Consider the following 19,753-nt stretch of genomic DNA (forward strand, 5'->3'; position numbering starts at 1 on the left):
AATACTTTAATTGCTCTGAAATTCACTTGTCTAAAATGTGCTTCTTTTTCAAATGTACTCTCATATCTAGTTCAGACATATTTTTTCTTTCACGAAGCAGGAAAATTCTGGTGCCCATAATTTGCATTTAAAAAGAGTCAATAATTAACCAAAATAATAATTATAGATATAAGACAGGCAGAATGCTGCACAACAAACTGTGAGCTAAAATCTATAAATAAGGCTATGAACACACATCAAAGGTTTCTATATACATGCTACTTCCAAGAGCAAAGCTCAAGTGGCTAATGATTGCATCAGAACCTTGAGATGTGTGTACAGGTCCTTTGAAAATGTATACAACAGATTTTATTTTTTGTAATACTGTTTAAACAAAAGTAGCAGAGAACACTTCATGGCTTCATTTCACTCATTTGGTGGAATCCTGCTCCGAATGAATGAGGAGTGGGGGCTTGCATTGAAGCCAATGTTAAGGCTCTGTCTTCAACCTTAGGCAGAATTTGGCCTTATAAATCAAATGCAAATAAACTGTGTCAGTTACCACATCACCCACAATGCGTTCTCATGTGCTGTGTGAAGTAAAGAATGGAACCACCAAGAGCAACCACAGCTCAGGAGCAGAAGGAATGGAAACATGTTTTAGAATATTTTGTTCTTTGATGCCTTGGCGTCCCATAGTGGGATGGGAGCAGCATCCATGAGGTAGAGAACAAAATGAAAAACACAGGCCTTCCTATTGCCAACTAGTCACTAATTTCGAAGTGAAAAGGCCAGCCATGCTTGTCAACATACTCGTCAACCTGTCAAGGCCTCAATGTGTGGGATGTGATCTCTGACAAAGGTCCAATTGAAGAGACTGGAGAAACCTAATACAATGGGAATCTTTAAAGCTAGCATTCCTTTCTTCAGTATAGGTAACAAACTCCACTGCGTAAAGGTAATTGAAAATTATTGATAGAAATCATTTTCCGAAATAAATAAGGAGATAACATTAGATTTCCATGGGCGGAGTTGACACAGCTGGAGTACTCTCATTGGTTGTTGAGAGACCATCTGACTTCCTCTGTGCTCAACTCTTACTGCTTCCAGTCTTAGCATCTGTCCCGTGTTGTGCAGTGCAAGTGGGAGGCAGTACAAGTTCAGATAAGGGCATAATTTGTTAGTGGACTATCCAGGCTCAGATGCACCAGATTATCCCCTATAAGAACCCTCCACTATTATGTTTATGGGCTAGCAGAATTACATGGGTGGGTGTTAACAGAGACTGCTGAAGAACCTCTGATGCCGTACACCAGGGAAAAGAGGAGTCCCCATCCAGAACTCTCAGTTCAGCTGCAAGTAGAACAAGAAATATTGCAGACAGCTGTAACCTACGTGAACACAACTCATGTCACTGCTGAGTTTTGGAGGGCAAAGGGGTGCGTGTTGAGGACTGAGTAAGACAGGAATAAAAAAAAGTAGAAGGGGACCGGACATGCACAGGAATCTGGTGCAGCCACAGGTTCAAGAAACATTTGTACTTGGGGACAATTTTTCCTTGACCAGTGTAACTAGCTGTGACCTTCACATCTTTGTTCTTATTATAGGAAAGGGGAATGCATCTGTCAAGGCTGATTCCCCACTTTGGCACTTCAAGTGCAGAAGATGGGGGCCTGCAAGGATTCTAAAAAAATTAATAATGGCCACTCCAGGCTGGTATTAAACTCCCAAGGTCACAGCTTCTCTCTGAACTTGGAGGGGTAGACGCTGCCACCACCAAGTGCAAAAAAATACCCCCCTTTTGAGAACCTAAGAAGGAGCACTTGAGAATTCCTTCCTGTGGGGTACCCTCAAGCCCTTTCACCCCCTTTCCTGGGAAGAGCTGAGAAAAAAAACAAAGGAAATCAGCTGTTGCCACCAGCTAATTAAACAACATATGCACAAACCTCTTAGGGACACAAAAATCCAATCCTGTTCTTAAAAAAGGTAAATTTTATTAAACCCAAAAAGAAAGGAAATATATTTGGAACTTAGGCTTTTTGCTAGATCTTCAAAGAAACAATTACAAAAATTAAGCATTAAGATAGCTCTCTTAAGGTTTCAGCTTAAAGGTTACAAACAAAACAAAAGCTTGGGGTTAGCACAGAGGAGTCCATAAGCCAATAAGAAATAAAAGAAATAACCCTAATTGCATCTTTCTAGACATTTCCTAATTTACTTACATATCTGAGGCTTCAGATAAGTAAGTTCGAGGTATGAATTGATGATCTGTGATCATACCTGGCTTAAAGCTGTTTACAGCATTGCTGCTCTGTGTCACCACCCTTCTCCTGGAGAACAACACCAGACAAAGGGAAGTTTTTTCCCAATTTTAAAAAATTCTAGCCCTCCCCTTGGCTCTTTTGGTTAGGTGCCCACTCCTTTTCCTTTACCTGGGGGACTTTGTTAACCCTTTACAGGTAAAGCAAGCAGAGAACAGCCACCAAGAGGGACTTTATAGCTAACTAGCTGTCTGGGTGTTCATAAAAGGGAGCTCCACCCGCCCTTCATTCATCACAGCATCTATGTGTAAACAAAGTCATTCTTTTTAACCCATGGTGTCTGTGCTTTTTCAACTGCACCACATGGGCATTCCTCAGAAAGGGCTTTCAAGACCAGGATTTCACCCATGGATTTCTTGTATAAAAAAACAGGATGTGTCCAAGATGCTTTGTCTGCCCTTGTTCCATTAGCAAAACCAAACAAAACCTATCAGGTCATTTATGGTTTAGATTTTTGAGTAGTAGATTTAAAACTTTCTTCCTGTGGGCATGAACCATAACTGCCACAGTATAAAACAATAAGGTGTTCAGGAAATAATCTGATGTTTAGAAAATAGGCTTGCATAAAAAAAAATCAGGATTAGTGGAACCCTGGAAAAAACAGAACGGTCTACCCAGATATACATTTTAAATGATTTCCTTGACTTCAGCTGTTCCAGCTTCACTGATGTCAGAAAACCAGCTACTGCAATTCTACTTTTTAGACACAATCCTGGGTTCAGCAATGGTGTCAAGCAGCAGTCTGAAAACAGCTCACAAACTGAAAATTATAATGTATCAAACTGCAAGAATTAGCATCTGTGTAGACGATCCTGCTTCACTTCTGGAATGCAGAAGAGGATTAGAACCAGTCAGAAAAGAATGGGGAGAAAACAGGCATCCACAGTGCAGTTCTTTACCTTGAAGGGATCACTTGTTGGGATAGGCATGTGTTTTTTATTTTCCATTGGACAATTTTATTGCAGCAAAGAAATAAAAAATAACAAAGGAAATGGAAGTAATCACTGGGGGTTAAAAAGGAACTGCCTGATTAGGGCTCTCTGTACTTTTTCTTTATTGGCTGTCCAAAACATTATCTCTTGGCAAAAAGAAAAGGAGTACTTGTGGCACCTTAGAGACTAACCAATCTATTTGAGCATAAGCTTTCGTGAGCTACAGCTCACTTCATCGGATGCATACAGCAGCGGAGCGCCGCGGCTAGGAGCTGGCGGAGCTGGGAGACCGTGCTGCTGACTGAGCTGTCATGAGGTTTTGAGTTGAGCTGTGAACTCAAAGCCTCATGACAGCTCAGTCAGCAGCACGGTCTCCCAGCTCCGCCAGCTCCTAGCCGCGGCGCTCCGCTGCCCGCTGCCGTATGCATCCGTTGAAGTGAGCTGTGGCTCACGAAAGCTTATGCTCAGATAAATTGGTTAGTCTCTAAGGTGCCACAAGTACTCCTTTTCTTTTTGCGAATACAGACTAACACGGCTGTTACTCTGAAACTCTCTCTTGGGTTGTTTCCAGGTTTCTGAGGAAACAGCTAATAGGTGTTATATACCTCTAGCTCCGCATATTTTCAGGCTTTTGGTTTAAAACTCAAGATTCTAGATTTCTCAGGTCCTCAGGACTGCTTTCAAAATCTCAGGATTACTGGAGTAGTAAATATTGTCAATGCAGTAGATACTATGCCTGCAGCAGCCACAACCATGACAATGGCATCCACTAGATTAGAGGAGAAACAGAGAGATTGGTCCTGCAAAGGCAGGCTGCTAAGAAGATAACTCTTAGGTCCCACTGTTGTCAGAAAACATGTGAAGTCTTGAGTAGACTATTTTCCTGATTTAAAATTATATAAAAAGTTACCACATCATTTTTTTCCCTTAAAGTGAGAATTAATCCCAGTGTGGCAACTCAGGGAGCAACCAAGGGGAAACTTTCAGGCTTGTCAATTGATTGGAATCCCTCCCTGTGGGCATAGGTAGTGTCTATACCAAAGCTAGTATTTAAGCCTAAGGCATATTCAGAGAGCCTTCCAGCAGTGCATCAGGCAAGGCAACCAAGATCTGCCACCTGTGATTCAGTCCTTCTCCCCTCCATTCCCAGGGTGAGGAGGTGTGTTAAGCCCAGTGCTTGGCTCTGGCAGGGTTTGGGTTTGTAAGGTACGCACAGTGCTGTGTGTGTTAGAGCCAGGGTGGCCGCAGCCAGTGTTATGGGTCCAATTTAAGGTTGTCAGCCCTCCCGGATTGGCCAAGAGTCTACCGGAATCGGCCTCAATCCCCTGGTGACTATTAAAAGCAATCTGGGAGATTACACTCGGCCAAAAGTCCGGTCAGCGGTGCAGCAGGGCTAAGGCAGGCTCCCTACCTGCCCTGGCTCCATGCGGCTCCCAGACGTGGCCAGCATGTGCAGCGCTTAGGCGCAGGCGGTCTCCGCAGGCTGCCCCCCATGCCCTGCCCCGACTCCACCGCTCCCATTGGCCCGGAGGCACAGCCAATGGGAGCTGCCGGGGCAGCACTTGCAGGCAGGGAAAGCGCACAGAGCCACCAGGCCGCCTCTGAGCCTAGGAGCTGGACCTGCCAGTCACTGCCGGGGGCCGCCCGAGGTAAACGCTGCCCAGCCGAAGCCCGCGCCCCAGCCCCCTGCCCTGAGCCCCCTCCCGCACCCCGAACCCCTTCCCCGGCCGGGCTCCAGCCCGGGGAAGGGAGGGCGAGAGGCGGCCCAACGGTGGCGAACTGTGGGCTCTCGCCCGATCTTCTTCAACGCCCCCGCAGGCAGAAACTCACACCACGGCCAGTAGCCCTTAGTTTTCCGTACAACATGGCGATACCCATGCCCCGCTCGACTGCGATCAGGAAGCTTGACCTAGTAAACGGGAATACTACTTCCGGGCTTGCTCCGTCACTATTTGAACTTTGACCCGCGCCCTTCCTCTTCCTCTTCCGGTCCCGGCGAGACCAGGTATGGTGGCTTCCATGGCTTGGCCTATGTACGGGAGCTGGTTCGATCCGCTTCCATCCGCGGATTGGCGGGCCCGGGCGGCCTGGGGCTGAGTCCCGGGCGGGTACTGGAGTGTGGGGAGCCGCGGGAGGGCGGTATTGAGGAGCGGGGATTGGGTCAAGGCCCGGATGGAGCCTCGGGACCGGGGTGTCCCGGGCGGGGCCGCGGTTGGGCTCGCGCCTGCTGGTTGCAGCCCATGCCCCGCACTCTCTTCTGCGGCCTGGCGAGCCGCTGGGGCCATCGACAGGCCGCGGGGTTACGGGGATGCTCCGGAGCCGGGCCGGGCCATACCCGCTTGGTGGGGGCGCCTCTCCTGCTTCTCGCGCGGCTGGGGCGCCAGGCAGGGAGATGGGGGAGCCCTGCTGCCTTCTAGTGACTCGTGCAGCTTGTGTCAGAACGACCGGGAGAGCGAACACGGGGCTTCTGGGATGGGCCTGGCGCAGTGGTGGTGACAGGGCTGTCGTTCAATGGGCAGGAGACGGGGAGCAGACAGTTCTGCCTGCTATGAAAGGTATAGGGGTTTTCAAGCGCTCAGTATGTAGGTGCTAGCTACACTGTGATTCCACAACATCTCAACATAGAATAATTTGTTTGTAGATGCGGATACTTCCCCCCCTTTATAACGTGCTTTGAGATTTAGAGGAGACAAATGCCAAGACTCAGAGCTTATTATTGTTATGTTTGTGGGATTAGTATTACATCTTTACTACTAGCAGGTGTGAAACCTGAAGCATTCTGCTGCCCATGTCAAACTTCAGTGTACTGCTGTTGGCAGGGCCATTAAAAGTAATATAATTCACTGATGATGTCATCTACTTCTTGTTGTCCAAATTCTCCCCCCGCCCCTCCAAAACAAAAGTTTAAACCTAGTGGCAAAAGATCATTGTGAGTCTAATGCTCTTTCTCTCATTCCTTTATTTAGATATAAAAAATGGTTCAGCGTCTGACATACCGTCGTAGGTTGTCCTACAACACAGCCTCTAACAAGACCAGGCTGTAAGTAAGATCAAAGTTTCTGAGGGTTTTATCTGTTTGAATGTAGTTATTTACACTAATTGCATGTTTCTCTGATGCACACAGGTCCCGGACACCAGGTAACAGGATTGTTTACCTTTACACTAAGAAAGTTGGCAAGGCACCAAAGTCTGCATGTGGTGTGTGTCCAGGAAGACTTCGCGGTGTAAGTATTGTACTCATATAACCGGTTTCAGAGTAGCAACCGTGTTAGTCTGTATCCGCAAAAAGAAAAGGAGTTCTTTTGGCGCCTTACAGACTAACAAATTTATTTGAGCATAAGCTTTTGTGAGCTCACAAAAGCTTATGCTCAGATATATTTGTTAGTCTCTAAGGCGCCAAAAATACTCCTTTTCTTTTTACTCATTTAACTGGTCATTTTCGGTACCATGATCAAATACTTCAACTCCCACTGTTGCTGACTTGCTGTGTGATTTTTCTTTTCTCTTTTCTTTTCTTTTTTTTTCAGTTAACAATCTTGCCTAGTGCTTTCCAGTCTTTAATTGGAGATATGTGTTTGTTGTGAGGATTAGTTGTTAAAACTCTGAAAACGTAAAGCATTTATTGGATAGTGATGCTATTTTTTTCCTTAATTTTTGTGCTTATAATCCACAGCATCTGAGCCCCTTTAGCTTAGGGGATAAGTAGCAAATGCCCATGCAATAAAAATTGGGCATGGGTAGACTTAACAGAATTCACCTTTTTTATATATATATATATATATATATATATATATATATATATAATCTATATAGATATGGATGGATGATATTTATTTTAAGTGATTTTTTTAAATGGATTTAAATTTTCAGTTGCACTAAATTCTGGGGGTGTCAGAGCATTATTTAATGACACCCCTACGTTCTTAAACAGGATTTTTCTTACTTTATCTGTAAATTTCAGTTATCAATGGAAATAATATTTTTTTCATTGGTTCGGATGGGGGGGATGAAATTGCAGTTTACTGACATTTAGCCATAAAAGTCTAATCCTTGCTAGTCTAGACGTAGATAACTATCAAAGAGATACTGTAGTAGGAAACTGTAGTAGTTCTATGTGCAGATTGTACAATCAAAAGTGAGTTATAGTAACGGCAGTATTTTTTAAAAAAACAAACAAAAAAAACTGTCCATGTAGCAAAGGTATCATTTTATTCTTACAGAAAGAAGGAAATTGATTTAATCTTTGCTAGGATTGCTTCCAATATATCACTAACTACCCTGCCTGCTGAAACACTTAAAAGGGTTTGCAGGCTCAGTGTGAAAAGTGACATTTTAAAGGACAATGTCTATTCTAAAACTCATATTGTCATCCTCTCTGACTCTACCATTTCCAAGTAATACCACCACCAACCTAGCTTGATCTGGCTGCTGTGTCCATTGTATTTGATAAAACTGATATATTTGTAAAGAAAATATTTGGGGCTTTATTTTAATTTTTTTGTAAAAGAGGTTCTTATTTGTTTGTAGTACATGGACTGCTTGCTGGTGATTGCCAGAGAGCTTGTTCGACCACATGATACGTCGTCATCTTGTTTCTAGCACTAAATGTCTTTAAAAGATAGCTAGTACATAATGTCCAAATGTCACTTTTCAGTAAAAGCAATTACAGTAATATCTATTATGATGTAGTCTACAGTGTGATGAAGTTTGATGTAGAATATGTACAATGACTTGAAGAGACACTGTAACACAAATTTCCTTAGTTATGTTATTAACAAACCATGTTGGGTTATTTAAAAACTGATAAGTCTTAGAATTTCTTTTTATAGTCTAGTTCTCAGCTTCACTTCCAGGTTGTCATGCAGTATTTTGGCCCAAGCAATCTACTGACATTTAACTACCAGTTTCCCACAGTGCCGGTTGGGGGAGATCCTAGACCAATAAATTATCAAAGTAGGGACTTTTTAGTAAGATATTTGTAGTAAAGAGATATTGCAAACAGCTGTATCTTGTAAAAGCATATCTTGCACATTCAGCAGAAGTTCTCTTTTTTTTCCAAGAGAAACTGCTCAACATCCTTATGCTTAGTCTGAAGTGACACGCTTAAATGGTCTGCTTGATTTATTTTTTAAATATGGCTAGTATATCCAAAAAGTATGCATGATTATGAATTATTCTGTATGACATTTCAATTTTTGCTTCACGTAGGTTCGTGCTGTGCGCCCTAAAGTCCTTATGAGGTTGTCAAAAACAAAGAAGCATGTTAGCAGAGCCTATGGCGGTTCCATGTGTGCTAAATGTGTCCGTGACAGGTAAATTTTTAAAAAGCTAAGCAACTTTATCATAAATATTGGTCAAAATGGGGGAGGGGAGAAGAATTACTGTTCATATATTAGCAATAACACATTTTTCTTCTTATAGGCCAAATTTTTCAGACCTGGGTGCTTAACATTCTTTTTAACAGAATATTTCTCTTGACTGACTTGGAATGGATAAACATGGGACTATGAAACTCAGCAGTGATGTAATAATCTAGATGCATTTATATGTACAAAATCTTGTCCCCTGGATTCCAGCTGGTTCCTGTTTTACTATCTTTTTGTTATAAAGGTTTTAGATTCTTCATTGTAATTTACCATCAAACATCATGATCTTTCTGTATAAACCTGAACTTTGAGTTATGTTCTGAATACTGATTGATACAGGAGAGAAGTGTAGTTATTTAAGGAAAGCATTAATGCCAAAGCTGACCCTGTATAAAAGTATGACACTAGTTAATCTTCTAGTTTACTGTCTGTCTTAGGGCTAAATTGGCACTGCTGCGATCAATGCAGCAGAGTCGATTTAGTGAGTCTGGTTAAGACATGCTAAATTGATGGGAGAGCGCTCTCCTATCCACTTCTGTAATCCACCTGAAAGAGAGGCAGAAGCTATGTAACTTACATGGACTTAGCGCCTTAGTGAAGACAAGCCCTTACTCTGCATACATAGCACATATTCTTACAACTCAGGTATTTTAAATAGTTCTGCCTGTCTTGTGTGAACAGTGACTAAGAATAGATATAAGTTGAAGTGTTAGCTTTTTCATGCTGTTCACTGAACCCAAGTCCTGACAATTATTGTCCCTGTTAGCTGCACGCTGAGCATCTCAGCATTGATATAATGGCTTTGCTATATGGATAAATTTTACATTGCACACTAAACTAAGGCCATCTTAATTAATTTTATGGCAAAGTGCCAATGTGTATTAGCCATGTCATAGCCAGAGATAACAAAAAGGTCCCTGGTGCAATGAGCTTCGTCTATGCGCGTATTAGACCAATTTGAGTCCAGATCTCCAAAGTTAAAAGGTTAATATACTATTCCCTGCCTGATCTGTACTATAACCATTGCTAGCAATTTTTCTACCTTTAAGTATTTTTAAAAACCGAATTGCAGAGATATGTGGAAGACATCAGGTGTGTGACTGACATAATGCGTAGTTCAAAATTTTCCATGCTAAATGCGCCACCGCCCTCCCCCCCGCCGCCCTCCCAGCTTGTTGAGGATGCTAGCTCGTACACTGGTGTTTAATTCATCTATATAAAAGTTTTATTTTGTGACTAAGACAGCCTACTACAGGTGTGAATGATGTGAAAAGCAGCTTTATCACATGAAACGTGTATCTTTAAGAATAAAGATAGCTTGATATGGAAAAAAGTGATAGTAAAAAACCACCTTTTTGAACTGTGCAGAACTAAGTGTGAAGCACTAATATTCACGACAGCTTGAAGGTAAATTGGGTGTTTGGATACAACTCCAGGAGGTGAAGGAAGTTTCTAACTGTGAGACGCTTGAGCACTACTGCGTTATATCCTACAGAAAAGGCAATCTAGGGTTCAGTTAAACTGTTTTTAATATTGATTAACTAGGAAGGTGACAATTCCAGGGTTCTTTTGCTGCTGGGCTACAAAATGATTCTCTGTATCACGCAAATAAATCTGTATATGGCACTAGAGGGAGTTGGTGCTGCTAGTGGGGGGAGAAAAGATCCTGACTATCATGCAGGAGGGGAGCAGGGGTTCTGGGCAACAGGAAGGAGCCACAGACTGGGTGTCAGTGTAACAAATGTCTGCTGCCATGTGGCAAGGCAAACTTCTAGTATTCTTTATTTTTGGGGTGGGTCTTATATGTGTATAATTAGGGATGGGAGGAGTATTTGTAGAGACATGGATTTGAGAATCAGATTAATCCCATCACTAGTATTTGAATTTGCTTAGGCTAACAGCAGCTTTTTTAATGAGATTATTAAACTACTCTTCCATGTCACTTAACCACCTTTGTATTAAATGGTAACTAGAAATGTTCATATGGTATATTTGTGTTTGGGTATGGCAAACCATCAAGCAAGCTGTCTGGTGAGTTAAGCGTTCAATCTTTTTAGGCTTGAGATCCTCTACATAATGACCATGTCTAACCTACAAAAATAACCATGTTTAAACATGACTGTGGCCTCTGTGTGCATGAAGGGTGTGGGGGGGAAGAGAGAACTGTTTTAATCCTGAAATACCTAGGCCTTTGCAGTTTTCTGAGTGTTTTTTCTGCCCACTTTGCCAAGAAAATACTATGTGAGGCCAAAAGCATTTTTAAATTCAGATGGTATGCATGTCTTATTTCAGTAGTGCTGGCAGTGGTGAAGAGTGCAAGTAGAAAAGTTAAAAATTGGGTTTTAGGTATCATTTTGTGCTTAATAGCTGGGCTTGGAGAAATGTGTGTAATATCAAAGCACAGTTTATATATTAAAGAGCTAATGAAGGCTTTTTCTCTTCCCTAGAATCAAACGAGCTTTCCTTATTGAGGAGCAGAAGATTGTTGTGAAAGTGTTGAAGGCACAAGCACAGAGTCAGAAATCTAAGTGAATCTCTTTGTATTGTCTGCCTAATAAATAAAAATTCAACTTTTCTTGTGTCCTCTACCATTCTACATAAGTATGGGCAAAGCTAGAAAGCATCTTCATCAGAAGATTTGCTAAATGCAAAAATAACCTTTTAGTTCGGTGTTCTAGTGCAGTTTTCACTCCCAAGGCAAGATGTTCTTCTCTGTTGTAGTTTTCACAGCCACTGTAACTACTCTGTGAAGAGCTTTAAAGTCACTACACAGACTCGGTATGCAACTTTTTAATCATCACTCAAATCTCTCTGTGCATATGGGAAGAAAGAGCCTCCCCTTCATGGCCCTGGCCTGCCCCAGTACAAAAGGGTTAGTGAGCTTCAGAACTCCTCTGCAACCTGAATGTAGTTGAGATGGGACGGAGTGTTGCTGAACAGGGATCTCCCACTAGGCCAGCCAGTGGGGAGAAGAGTTTTGTAGCACCGATGGAGGAGCTGCTGAAGTGGCTGGGGTATGTCCTCAAATGTAACTTGTTATGCATCTCCTCACTCAGTAAGTTGGAACGTGTCATTGATCCTCCACTCAGAATAAAATGTTGTCATTTTACTGCTACTGTTAAATTCAGGTAACTACTAACATTTCCCAAAGTGTGGTGTGTGGAGAGATGACTGGTTGCAGGATGCTGGCTCTGTCTGTTTGTAACTGATTCTACAGGCAGCCCAGAGATAAAGAAAAAAGGTGAAGCCTCACTCTGTACAGCTGCTACAGAGGGAAATCAAGATTTACTCTGAATCAGTAAGATGGGAGCTGTTGACTGGGTAATATGTCCAAGGAAGCATGCAAGTGGCAGGGAAGCAGCAGCAGGTCCAACCGTGTTCAGATATCACACAGTGCAATATAAAAATCTACCTAGGAACAGGCAACAGAAGTATGAGGGAGATCAAGCACATATATACACTGAGCGCTACAGCAGCATACAATGGTGTGTAGCTATGCCATGAAACATGTTATGTAGATGCGCACTACACTGATGAAAGTTTTTTCTAATGCTGTAGTAACTCCACCTCCCTAAGTGACAGTAGCCAGGTTGCTGGAAGCAGTCTTCCATCAACGCAGCTTCATCTACCCTGGGGGCTAGGTCAGCGTACCTGTGGTGCTCAAGAGTGTGAGGTTTTCATACCCAAGTGCTGTAGCTATATATACTTAGGTTTTAAGTGTAGACCAGGCTTGATTTTTAAAGGTTTTTAAGTATTGCTCTGCTCAGTGTTGCAAGGCCCAAGTAACATGTCCAAGTCTCATTTTCAAAAGCGACTTGGGGTATATGTATGTTGCAAAAAACACTAAACGGCAGCAAGTCTCAGAGCCCAGCTCTACTGACTCAGGCTCATACTGCAAGGCTAAAAGTAGCAGCCTAGATGTTCCTCCTTGGGCTTGAGACAGGGTTCTGAAACCCAGTGAGGGAGAAAAGTCTTAGAGCCCAGGCTCCAGCCCAAGCAAGAATGTCTGTACTGCTATTTTTAGCCCTATAGTGTAGGCCTGTGTCAGTTGGCCTGGGGTTCTGAGAGTCATTGCTACAAGATTTTTTTCAGTATAGATGTACACCGAGGTGCCTGTCATTGGGACATAGGACTTAGCCATTTAAATCACTTGCACTGTTCCAGTGACACCTAGGGGACTAAGTCCTTTTTTAAAATGGGACTTGGACATGTAATACTTACTTAGGCCTTGCAACACTGAGTAGAGCAATGCCTGAATACGTTTAAAACTCTAGACTTAAGTAACTAGTCTCCAGAGGTATGCAATATTCTGTTAGGACAAGTAAAATATACTAAATCTGCTAATACTGATTTTTACAGTGAGACTTGTAGTTGCCATAATGTAACAAAGTAGGAACGGTGGAGAAATGGGTTCCACATTATGAAAACAAACTAGAGAAACTCCTGCTTGTGGTCACAAGCCGATGCATAACCATCAGCTAGGAAGAGATTTCTCACTAGGTGCAGTTTATCTAGTAGTAAAGTATACAACTTTTCTCTTAAAGGTGATCTCTAAAGGGAAAAATGGGCTTGTACATTTTTGCTTTTTTTCTGTTAAAATATCCTTAAATAATACCTAGCTTTTATACAGTGCTGTTCAGCAGTAGATCACAAAGGAGGTGAGCATTATTATTCCAATTTTCTAGTGTTTTTTTCCCCTTCTAGCTTTTACCTTAGTAATTCTAGTTCTGTCTGTGCTAGAAGACTATGATTTACCAAAAAAAAAAAAAAAAAAAAAGGTCAAAAGGGCAAAAGCCCAATTTTATTCTGCTGCAAGCTGCCTTTAACAGCTCTTCCCTAAGAGCAAAGAACCCTTCATTCGGCCTATACTGTAACCAGCCAATATTCAAATATGGAAGGGGAAGAATAATTTGATATTAAAAAACTGACCAATGGTGGTAGTCTTCTGGTTTGAAGAGGTCCTCAGTATCATTCGTTGCTCATTTTTCTCCCAATATTATGGACCTCAGCCATGGTCACTTTTCATGGAGAAACAAAGGTCTCCATTTAAAACTCCTGAATAGTTTGGTGGGGTATTAACAGAAGAGATGAAACAGTCTCTGTCCCCCAAGAGAAGTGCCCTTCCGGTCTGCCAAGGCAATGAAGACAGTTTTGTTAATGTTCTCAAATTGAATGAACATACACCTATTTAGACTGTAAGCTCTTCAGGACAGGATGCTTTATTATATGTTAGTACCTAGCAATGATTGAGAATCAAAGACCATTCAAAACCTAGGGAGGTGGTGGAATCTCCTTCCTTAGAGGTTTCTAAGGTCAGGCTTGACGAAGCCCTGGCTGGGATGATTTAGTTAAGGACTGGTACTGCTCTGAGCAGCAGGTTGGACTAGATGACCTCCAGAGGTCCCTTCCAACCCTGATATTCTATGATTCAGAGCAATAGCTCTACCATTGCCAACCCAGCTTGGAATGTGTTTTTAAAGGCTATAAACTAGCAGAAAGACCTTGCCCTGGGATTGTAACATTCACTAAATTGTCTGAGCAGCAGTGTAATATAAAGTTCAGTTTTCAAAGTTGAAGTTTATATTCACTGTCTTAATGTAATACAACTGTATCTGCTCTGCAAAATGCTGAAAAGTATGGATTTCAGACAGGAAAGGGAAATGAAGACAGGTGTTTAATCTTCCCCATAAGTGGTTTTTCAATTAAATATGATTCAACATGCATGATTTACATTAATGTCTGTTAGATTAGATTTCCTTTAGGGCTCTTGGGGGTGGGGGAAGAATGGTGGGAGAGGAGTTGATATTCACTGTGAGCTTCCATTTTGGTTTGTACAACATTTCCAATTTAATCATTGCTAAATAATGAACAGGCAGAAATCAGTGAAATTAGGCAATTTGCTCTGAACTGGGGTGTGTGAGGGTGCGGGGGAATTGGAAGGAAAGAAAAGAAACCAATTATAAAAATGAAATTTGAGTGAAGAACAAGGGCAACTAAAATTTTAGTTTCCATGTATGATAGCTTGGCTAGCAGCAAAAATAAAAATGCAGTCATTAGACAAAGTATCAGGGAAATGATAATAAGGCTGTTAGATCTGTGTGTGCGTGGGTTTTTTTTTTTTTTTTTTTTTTACATTGATGACAGACTCAAAGCAGACAGCTGCAATTTAGATATCAAGGCAGTTTTTACAGGTGTGATGTGCCTCTTAACTAGCAATGTCTTCAAGGTAGTCACTAGATTAAATTATTTAGAGGCAAGGTATGTTTTCTTGTAGAGCAAGTCTGCTAAACACTGACAAATAACCAAACATTTTCATGGTTGACAGTGGGGTTTAGGTTTCATGTACAAGTTTTATTGCTTTACCTATGGAGTCAAATTATGCCTATTGAATGGTAGCAATATTCCTATTTACAGAACTCTTTACAGATGTATAAGAAGACATGATACTTACCATTATGCTGCTGTCAATTAGAGTTTTGATACTAACTTCAGTATGAGTTGGAGCAGGTTGTAATTTACATATAATTGAATACTGACATCAGTGGCGGCTTGGGCAGGTAATGCTGCTTTGGGGAGAGATGTGGAGTACTCATGGTGATGGTAGAAAATTGATTTTTGTGTGTGTGGAATTCCTGCTTAATGGACCTACAATCTGGACTTTAAGGGATTTGTCGCTGCATCAGTTTCCCTTGAAAAACATGGGGTCATCTTCAATGTAATGGGGTTCCAAATACATCTCAATGAAGTAGAGATTATTTTTTTCTCTTCATGCTGATGATTAAAGGATAGTGCTAATACTGGAAATGAATTGAAAATTGTATCCTTTATTTCACCTTAAATATTACCTGCTCTTCTTTTCCCACAATTTAAAAGTTAAGATCACCTGCACGTGCCACACTGCATTTGATTAATTGTCGGCAGAAGCATGTCAGCATGCTATAAATATTCAGATGGGCTTAATGCACTAGATATTTCCCTCCATCCAAATTTGAGAAATCTTTTTGATGAAATGTATATTTTTCTGGCACCGCTGACAGTGCCATCATCCTTCCTCTCAAACAGGGCAGTAACCTGGAAGTTATTTTTGACTACTTCCTCCCTTTTGGTCCATGGATCCAGCCTACCTCCAAATCCGCTGATGTTTCCTCCATAACAGTTCCAAGCCAGGACACCTTTTTCTCTCCGGATAGCTAAAACACTTGTCCAGGCCCTTATCATCTCACATTCTGTCTACTGCAATCACCTCCTCTCTGGCCCACCTTGCTCCCATCTAGTCCTTATGAAACATAGTTATTAAGATCATCTTCCTTGCCTGTTGCCCCAGTCATCTCACCTCACTCTCTGAATTGTCCATTGGCTCTCCTTTCACCGTCTCAAATTCAAGCTGTTTAATCTCAAGGTCCTTCACAGGGCCCGCTGGGGCTTGGGGCTTCAGCCCTGTGGGAGGTGCCGGGGCTCTGGGAAATAATCTTTGAGAATTTAAGCCCTGATGGTAACACATGCTCTTGATTGAGGCTCCATTATACTGGGAGCTGTACAGAGAAAAGAGAGGGTAATAACTTTTGATCTCATCTGACCTGGGCCAGATTTGAATGAATGACCTAAAGGTGAAAGGCTTTAGAACTAACCTCCAGTCCTCTGAAGAATCCTGTTTCCCCACAGTTCCCAAAAATGTCTTTCAGTATATTGCTATCCTCCTCTGATACTCAAATGAGTCCTCATTCCTTCATTGGCCTAAGTAGTCTTTTACTGTGATAGCTGCCAGTATTTTCCTTTTCTTAAGATCTGCATCTTATTTTTCTGAGCAAATGCTACAACAATCTCTCCTGGGAACATTCAGAGTATGATACACGTTTTTCCATCTGTTAAGATTAAATTACTGTGGACACAATTACTTTAAAAGCGTACTCCTACCACGCTGTGGCCACCTCAGTCAACTACAGTTTAAAATATATCAATTTACAATAATATTATATCAAAGTAGTCAGCGATGAAACAAAACAAAGACTTTCAACTAAGCAGATCAGGACTAGTTTCATCTCAGTTATGTTCTATTATTTAAATCTATTCAGAGACAGCACAAAATTCAGCTTATTAGGACTGGAATTTCCATTGTATAGGGTTTACTGCTCTGGATGTATACCTGTCCTTACCTGATATGAGAAACTGCTGGGCACAAGTCTCCAGCTCTGTGCTCTCTTCCCAGCCCCACTGAACAGTGCACACATTTGTGTACTGTCTGTAACATAGTATGGTGTCAAACATGGGGAAGAGAGAGACCACAGCAGTAAGGAACGGGGAGAAAAACAAAGGAAAGCTATGTGGGGAGAATTGCAGAGAAGAATGAAAACTGAGAAAAAAGCAAGAAATAATTGAAGTTGAGTAGGGAGGAGAGGGATGAATAAAGCTGTAAGGTAAAGGGCAGTAAGGAATTAAAAACACAGAAGGGTGCGGGGCGGGAGGGCGGGAACACCACTAGAAGGAAAAATGAGAGGACAGAAAAAAAAGGACAGGAGAAAGAAAACAAATGTGACCTCAGGTATGCTAGAAGGACCAGGCACAGTTCCACTGATCCAACCATTAAATGTTGGGAAGCACAATTTTAATGTAAATGTGAGATCTCATTATCTAGCTGAATGTGATGGTTCACTGATTTCTTTCTAAACTCCACAGTTGGGAGCAACTTTTTCTAGAATATCTTTATTTAATGGCTTTGACCTGCACTGTTTGCAACACACAAAAGTAGCTTGAATTATTTATTTATAAATTTGTGACTTTGTGTGATGGTTCTTGGGGTACCCAGGAGCCTAGTCACCTTGTTACCTCCCGCCTTCAGCTGAGGGAATCTTGCCTATGCCTGACTGGGTATCAATTCCCTAATAGCACGAGCTTTTAGCTACTCAAGCACTCTCCTCTGGGCTATGCCAGACTTGTCTTCGCTAGAGATTAACAATAGATGCATCCCAGTTCCCAAGTTCCTTTGCATCATTCCCCTGTGATATCCTGACACCGGCTATTCACAGAAATCCCAGATCCTCTGCCAATGTAAAATCACATAGCACTTATGATCACTTATAATAAAACAAATGTAGGTTTCTTTAAGAAAGAATAGAGATTCTACTAGAAACAAGCTGTAGTGCTGTAAACAACCAGATGCAATACAAAACAAAATATGCTCCTATAAAATGTCACAGATGCCCAGAGACATGGCAAATGCAAATCAAATTAAGTCTGTAGTCAATTACAACCTATAGCCGGGGTGGGCAAACTTTTTGGGCAGAGGGCCACATCTGGATATAGAAATTGTATGGTGGGCCATGAATGCTCATGAAATTGCGGTTGGGTTGTAAGAGGGGGTGAAGACTCTGATTGGCGGTGCAGGCTCCGGGGTGGGGCCAAAAATGAGGAGTTCAGGGTCTGGGAGGGGGCTCCAGGCCCCTAAAATTACTCGTATTCAAGCGAGTTCATCGGCAATCAGTCAGAACTATGTAATACAAACATTCAAATTAACATGAAGTTGACTGAGCCCCTGTTAAAAAGAAATGCTGCATCTAAAATTCTTTATATTTACTTTCTTATCTTTAAGGCTTTAGGGTTCACATGGGGAGGGGTGACACACACATCCCTACCCCTCCCACACACACTCCCTATACACCTCTCTCACACAGGGGAGGTGACTGACTTACCCGACCATCCCTGCCTGGCGCTCTCCACCCACCATGCTGGACTGGGCCCCCGGGACAAACCCATCCCTCCTGGTACTTGGCACCACATCTTCTCGAGGCAATACATGGGGGGCATTCAGGGTCACATGCCCATTTCTGCGAGGATACACAACAGAATATGGTCAGTAGCAGCCTTTCAGCACTGTGCGGGAAGGAAGGGATGGGAGCTGTTTCCAACCGCAGAGGAGGAGGGGGGGGGAAAAGGGATGGCCTGGCCCATGACTTTGCAGAGCTCAGGCCAGCAGCAGGACCCACCAGTAGGGCTGTCCTTAGGATTTTTGGAGTCCTACACAGTATTATTAAACTGGTGCTCGCAGACACCTCTGCACTGCTGACACACTGAGCTGACTGCAGCAGCCTGGGGCAATGGAGGGAAAGGGGAGGCAGAAAAGGATACCGAGCCGCCTGGTGGCGGAGAGTCAGAGTTCCCCGCAGAGACCCCCGTACCCTTTCCCTCTCGCAGAATGCGCCACACCGGCGCATCCGGCTCTGTGAATACGGCCCCTGCCTAAGGAGACTGCCACACGCGCTGGGTGTGTGGGACCCGACCTGTTCTTACCTGCTGTCCCAGCGGTGCACCAAATTTTTGGGTGCCCTATGCAGCCACATATGCTGCGTATGCCTAAGGATGGCCCTACCTGCCAGTACCGATGGGGGGGGGGGGGTGGAAGACAGAAAATATGGGACAACTTGCCCATTTTTAAGAAAAAGTCAGGACACCTGCAGGAGGGCATAAATACAGGACTGTCCCTTTAAAAAGGGGATGTCTGGTCACAGTACCTAAAAAAAGCTTGCTGCACCCAAACTTCTCAGAGTGCCGCAGGGGCTCGGCACTTGGCATCCAGCTTTTCTGCGGTCTAGCGATAAGAAGGACCCACACCGATTTTGCACCTTGGGAAGTTCACACGCTCCTCGACAGAGGCGACCCACCTGGGCGTAGAACGGCTACGCTCGGGAGAGGACGGGCGCGTAGAAGGGAGACCCTGCTGCCCTCTCACCGACGCAAGACTAGCTGCGGGCTCCGCTTTTTGCTGGGCTGGCCGATCCGGGGCCGAACCCAGAGGCAGTTCCCGGCGCTCTGGTGCTGGGAGAAGGCACACGCTGGACAGGCTTAACGCACCGCCCCCCACGTGCTGCCCGGCCGGTGCCGCAACGGTAACGGGCGATAACGAGCGATAGCCCAGCCACGGCGCCCCTCCCCCGGCCAGGTTCCGCATTGTGGGCGGGGCCTCCTGCTCTGTGGGCGGGGCTTCGGGTGGGCCAGTCCCGCCCGAGACTCTCCCAGTTGCCGTGTCTAGGCCACGTCAGGGGCTGCTAGGATCTGGCAGGTGTGTAGTACTGATATTCCCCGGACACGTATAGTCGGCTTGAAACTCCAGAGTTTGGCGGTGTTTTAACGACGTGAGATTTCGTAGCTCGAGTTTTTCTCC

At 43.2% G+C, this 19,753-nt stretch overlaps 2 protein-coding genes across 4 annotated transcripts in view; one reads left to right on the forward strand and one right to left on the reverse strand.

Annotated features, from left to right (window-relative positions):
- Window positions 1–19,721, reverse strand: part of LOC311519225 (uncharacterized protein) — a 40,250-nt gene extending 20,529 nt beyond the window's left edge. For 2 of the 3 annotated variants that reach the window (XR_014711232.1, XM_084625518.1), the window contains exons 1-2: window positions 19,254–19,721; window positions 18,285–18,419 (exon numbers count right to left, since the gene is read on the reverse strand). Coding sequence is in view for 2 of the 3 variants with exons in the window: in XM_084625518.1 (XP_084481644.1) it covers window positions 18,285–18,419; window positions 19,254–19,540 (422 nt within the window). In the remaining variant the exon portion in view is untranslated. Of the gene's footprint in view, window positions 1–15,396; window positions 16,131–18,284; window positions 18,420–19,253 lie in introns of those variants that run through there. The other variant, XM_084625517.1, reaches the window with a different exon arrangement.
- On the forward strand, window positions 5,096–11,173 carry RPL34 (ribosomal protein L34). Its single transcript, XM_084625520.1, has 5 exons — window positions 5,096–5,237; window positions 6,199–6,272; window positions 6,357–6,456; window positions 8,441–8,544; window positions 11,046–11,173. Exons 2-5 carry the CDS (start codon window positions 6,208–6,210, stop codon window positions 11,128–11,130), a joined length of 354 nt encoding a protein of 117 aa, XP_084481646.1. The 5' UTR covers window positions 5,096–5,237; window positions 6,199–6,207; the 3' UTR covers window positions 11,131–11,173.
- Window positions 19,722–19,753: the final 32 nt, after the last annotated feature.

Source organism: Lepidochelys olivacea (assembly GCF_965140295.1).
Source record: "Lepidochelys olivacea isolate rLepOli2 genome assembly, chromosome: 4".
NCBI classification, from domain to species: domain Eukaryota; kingdom Metazoa; phylum Chordata; order Testudines; family Cheloniidae; genus Lepidochelys; species Lepidochelys olivacea.